The 5,413-nt window shown below is 32.6% G+C and overlaps 1 protein-coding gene across 1 annotated transcript; it reads right to left on the reverse strand.

The window, feature by feature from the left end:
* Positions 1 to 441: 441 nt before the first annotated feature.
* On the reverse strand, positions 442 to 2,597 carry LOC132175784 (ankyrin repeat-containing protein BDA1-like). Its single transcript, XM_059587837.1, has 2 exons — positions 1,835 to 2,597; positions 442 to 1,493 (listed from the first exon to the last, which is right to left on the reverse strand). Exons 1-2 carry the CDS (start codon positions 2,483 to 2,485, stop codon positions 723 to 725), a joined length of 1,422 nt encoding a protein of 473 aa, XP_059443820.1. The 5' UTR covers positions 2,486 to 2,597; the 3' UTR covers positions 442 to 722.
* Positions 2,598 to 5,413: the final 2,816 nt, after the last annotated feature.

Here is a 5,413-nt window from a genome sequence, read left to right on the forward strand (position 1 = left end):
CCAAACTTTCAATTTGATGCAATATATCACCCGTCAATTTATTGACGTTAAAAGTGATGAAATAACATTTATACCCCTAAAAATTTTATAAAATTTCAAATTTACCATTAATTTCAAAATACAAATAATAATAAAAAAATAAAAATAAAAATTCAATAGTAATTTAGTCTTTTTAATCGTTTACTGCATTAAGAGTTAACATAAAAAATTGAAGGAAGAGGTATATTGCAATAAATTGAACGTTTTTAAAATTTAAAGGGATCTTTTCAAAACATGAATTGATTCAGAAGTACTTTTTTAAGTTTCTCCTAAAAAATTAATTATTAAGTTATTATTCATCTTGTATTGTAATATTGACAAAGAGATTAGCTTTCCATACAAAAGAATTAAAACGACTGCTTAGCTCGATCATTCGTAGAAAAAGTTAAAAAGAAAAAATAATAATAACTTAATAATAAACATTCATTAAAGCTTAATTACTAATACAACATACAACACACAAGTACATCACACTTCATGGAACGATCAACTACTGCCCACAGCAAATTAACAAGCTAAAACCAACCCAAAACACACCTATACAATAATACAAATCAATCAAAACATAAAAACAAAGGAAACAAATACTGCAGAACCCATACAGTAACCAACGAACTAAGTAGCTAACTAGATGCTTGACTCGGCACCCAACTACGTTGGGGGAATAGCGAAATCCCACCTATCTATGTAAGAGTTGGGTCAAGCACTTTCACTTTTGGTAGAAAGGCCTCGAAAAGTTTTCTTTGCCTACACCTCACAATGCCTTCCAAAACCGGAACCAACAGAGGAGAAAACATGAAACCAACTACTTGCTGACCATTTAACCCATAAACGAAGTCCACTGGAGATGTGATCAATAATGACGCGACAAAACACAGAGAGAAGATATAAAGGGGTACGAAGAACATACCACTTCGAAAACCACTAGGGAGGAGAACGAATATGGTAAAGACTGTTATAGAAAAGGATATCACATTTAAAACCGCAAGTACACCGAAAAGATATTCATCCATGACTGCTGTCCCTGCATAGTGTGCATCTTCAACAATAACACCGGTGGGGGCAACGCTATTGGCCAACTTGTTATCTTGCCAAACTCCGCCAGGGGGGCTGAGGGTTGCTTGAAAGGTGACTGTTACAAGCAGTGCAGCAACCACCAATAAGATATTGCGTGTGTCATTTGTCATTTTTGTTCTCTGACGGAGAAAGAATATGTATATCTTCTCGTCAATTTGGACTGGAGATTTCAAGTAGTCTGCAAAAGATTCAACTTTCGGAAGATGAAAAATACTAAAACATTTAGCAGAACGTAGCATGTCCTTGATCTCTTGGTTTTGCTTGTTCGCTTTATTCCCTTGTAACATGTCCAACGCTCTGTAACCCCTGAAATTCTTGGCGCTTATGTCAACTTTACAGCGGAAGAAGGACCTAAAATTCAATATCAATCGCACAATCTACATGATATAACAAAGATGCACAATCATGATCTCATCAATGAGTATAATAGCCTATATGGCTATACTATTCAACCCCCCAAATGTTAAAGCAAACTAGAAAAGGGACCAAAACAAAAGCTAGCAAATGATATAAATTTATAAAGAGATTAAAACAAAAACATAAAACATCCTTGGCTAGCTACCAAGGTCAAGTAAAATCATTTTAAAGACACTTTTTAGCATGTTTTTGTGATTGAATCCTTATAGTAACCTCTTTGCAGGTATAGCAAAATCGATATACCTTCGTTGTACTAACTCTATCAGAGTAGAAAACATGAGTGGATAGAAGTAGAACTTGCCTGGGGTTGATTTTTTGATACAGCAATGTGCAACACAGTGTTGCCTTCCTCATCCTGCCAGTTCAGTAACTTCTTCTCCCACAATGAGGCATTTTTAAACCAAGCCCGCCGAAGCCATCCCAACAAGAGGCGAAAAGCATCAAACATGTTGTGTTTGAGGGCAATATGCAGGACAGTCTCCCTTTGAATTGTTATATCTTCAATAGATTTGGGGCAGGCTTTTAGAAATTCAACCAAAAGATGAAGGTCTCCTGTTTGAGTTGCGTAATGCAAAGGAGTCACACCCTCCCTTCCTTGGACACGAACAAGGTCTTCGTCCACATCAAGTAGTTGGCGCACCACTTGAGTTCGGTTGTTTTGCAAAGCAAGGTGCATGGGGGAGAAGCCATCTTTATTAAGCTTCCTAGCAAATGATGGCTTTAATCTCATGATCTCCATGGCAAATCGGGTGTGTCCTGCATATGCAGCGACATGTAAAGGAGTATCAACAAATGGAATCTCGTCGATCCTATCCAAAACTTTTGCATCCCTCTGTATCAATGCGTACAAGGCATCAACACTTCCTTGTTGAGCAGCATCTCCCCGTATCAATTCGTACAGGCCTTCAATACTTTCTTGCTGAGCAGCATACCTCAAACTCTCAATATCCATTAAAATTCAAAGGGGAATGATAATCAGACAATTAAAAAAAAAAAAATGCGTTAAGCAACAAAATGTTGAAAATGACTACAAATGCAGCTAGTATGAGGAGATGAGGAGATGAGGAGAGTTATTAGTTAGTGGGCAAATGAGAAGATTAGCGCGTCCTCCTTTTGTAGGATTGGCTGAGTGAACGGTGTTGACGAATCTGATGACGCTAAAGATATTATTCATCATTGTTGTGCACGGTAACAATAGTTGGCATCAAAGTCAAGTTTTACGATGGCTAGGATTGACACATATTCTGCGAAATTCGACGTGATGAAGTTCGATGGATACATTAATTTCGGGTTATGGTAGAGGCGTGTCAATGATTTGTTAGTGCAAAAAATGATGGTAAAGGCGTTATATAGGACAAAACCAGAAGATATGCCGAACATAGATTGGAAGACACTTGAGGCTAAAGCGGTGGCTACTATTCGGCTTTGTTTGGGAATGACGTGATGTATCATGTCATGGATGAAAAATTTTTGGCAACAGTTTGGTTGCAACTGGAAATATTAAATATAACATAAAATCTAACATTGCTCTTAGCAATTTGGAGAGTCTAGCTGAAATATCATTATCATAATTAAGTAATAGCTAGAGCAAAGTCAAGAGAGATATAAATGCGTTGAGCTTTGCAATATTGAATTTGTCCATTGAAAACGATGACGAATAGAATCTCTCTCCTTTAATTCAGGGACAAAATTAGGAAGACAGGATCCTTAGAATTCGTTTTGGGCTCTTAAGATACAATGGATGGTCAAGATTCAAAATTTGAGTTTCTCTAATTTTGAAAGAATTCTAGGAGATCCTTATCTAATGCTGAAGGCCGTGGCTCATCCTCCCAAAAAAAAAAAAAAAGAAAACTGTTCAAAAAAATTTATAAATGTAATAATATCTACTATATATTACATAAAAAATATATTGACATGTAATTTAAAAATTTTAAATAAGCTATATCTTTTTTATGAATTAGATCAAATTTTGTAAACCAATCACTATACATCTTTACACTTCTGCATTAAACAAGGGACAAGCAGAAACCGAAATTTAAAACAAGCTTCAAAATCTAAACTCATAGATTTTAGTCTTCCTATACATCAAAACAAATCAACCTATATATATATATATATATCAGAATATTGGGGTCCCCATCTATATAAAACGAATGCAACATTATGTCATTATCTAGCTCTAATCTTCCTAAATTTAGCTTTGCCCATCGGACGAAATCTAACCTCCCATTTAATTTTCTACAGATTTGATAAGATATATAATGAGAAAGAGTTTTTATTGATCATTTAATGGTGTGGGGATATAAATTATACACACGTCGTTACTGTAGCCACTAGTATATCTTTCCTCGCGGACCATGAACAAATGCGTGATGGATAGATTTCAACTATATTTTTGGCTCTGGCGAATCTTTAGTACTATTATTGTACTCTTCGATCTTTACAAATGTGCGGTTGATAGATTTGAAGTACATATATATACTTATATATATAGGCTCTTTCTTTCTTTTTTTCTAAGCACATATATGGGGTCCCTTGACAAATGTGTGGTGGATAATTTTTTTTTTTTTTCTTTTTTACATGTTTGCAAAAAAGGAAAAAAATAGTTTAGAATGATTTGAATTAATAACCTTATTTTTCATGCGTGGTGAATAGATTTTTTTGTATGTATATGAGTCTTGTAAATCCGTATTATTATTATTATTATTATTATTATTTTACTAACATTTTTTAATTAATTAAGAGGTATAATAGTTATCCTAGTCTCCAATTCTGACAGTCTTTTCTAAATTTTTAATTCAAGTAATGTCTCGTCTTAAACAACTAAAAAAAATTGCAATCTTTTATAAAACATACAAAATATTATTATAATTTTTTTTAAAAAAAAAAAATTAATTAAAAAAAAAAAAAAAACTGATAATCCACGGCAGTGGCCATGAGTCATCACTATACCTAAGGCGACAGTAGGTTTTTATTATTTTTTGCTTTTTTTTTTTTTTGTGAATTTATAAGAATATTTGTCCTTTTGAGACTTGTTGGGATGTTGAATTCTTTTCGTTATCATTGGTAAGCAGCGGAGTATTCGTATACTTAATATTATTGTTTGTAACTACGTACGTACAAGTGTGAAATTTTATATGAGAATCCAACGTAAAATAAAATTGAAAATAAACTTGGGCTCTATTTGTTGAAATTCGATCTTGTTTTCTATCTTTTGTTTTTTTCTTCTTAAAATAAGAATACCAAAAACCAACTCACACACATAAACTTATTAAGAATACAAAAACAGTTTTTACTATTTATGTCATATCAAAGCATATTTCCAAACAAAAACAAAAACAAAATATACTTTTCAAGACACGCATCACATGACTAACTACTAATCTTTACAAAAATGTGGTGGATAGATTTCTAAGCACATATATCACTAGAAGTGTGTGAAATTTCATATGAGAATCCAACGTAAAATAAAATTGACAAGAAAGTCCGGCTTTATTATTTTGGTTTTTCTTCTTAAAATAAAAATAATTAAACAAAAAATTATTAAAAATATGAAAACAATTTTTACATTTATATCATATCAAAACATATTTTCAAACAAAATATACTTTTCAAAACACACATCACATGACAAACTACTAATCTTTACAAACTTGTGGTGGATAGATTTCAAGTACATATGTGGGGTCTTTTTCTTTTTTTTTTTCTTTCTTCTTCTAAGCACATATATATGAGGTCCAGTTGATAAAAAAAACAATACGTCGATAACCAACGTTAATTGAAATTGACAAGAAACTTCAGCTCTATTTGTTGAAATTCTTTTTTTGGTCTTTTGTTTTTATTCTTAAAACAAAAACATTAAAAAAAATAAATTTTACAT

Source organism: Corylus avellana, chromosome ca3 (assembly GCF_901000735.1).
Source record: "Corylus avellana chromosome ca3, CavTom2PMs-1.0".
In the NCBI taxonomy this organism is placed as follows: Eukaryota; Viridiplantae; Streptophyta; class Magnoliopsida; order Fagales; family Betulaceae; genus Corylus; species Corylus avellana.

Excerpts from the sequence above, each read along its gene's own strand:
- LOC132175784 (XM_059587837.1), bottom strand. The coding sequence starts at position 2,485 with ATGGATATTGAGAGTTTGAGGTATGCTGCTCAGCAAGAAAGTATTGAA. Across the intron at positions 1,494-1,834 it reads TATCAAAAAATCAACCCCAG|ATTGTGCGATTGATATTGAA; the intron begins GCAAGTTCTACT and ends TATATCATGTAG.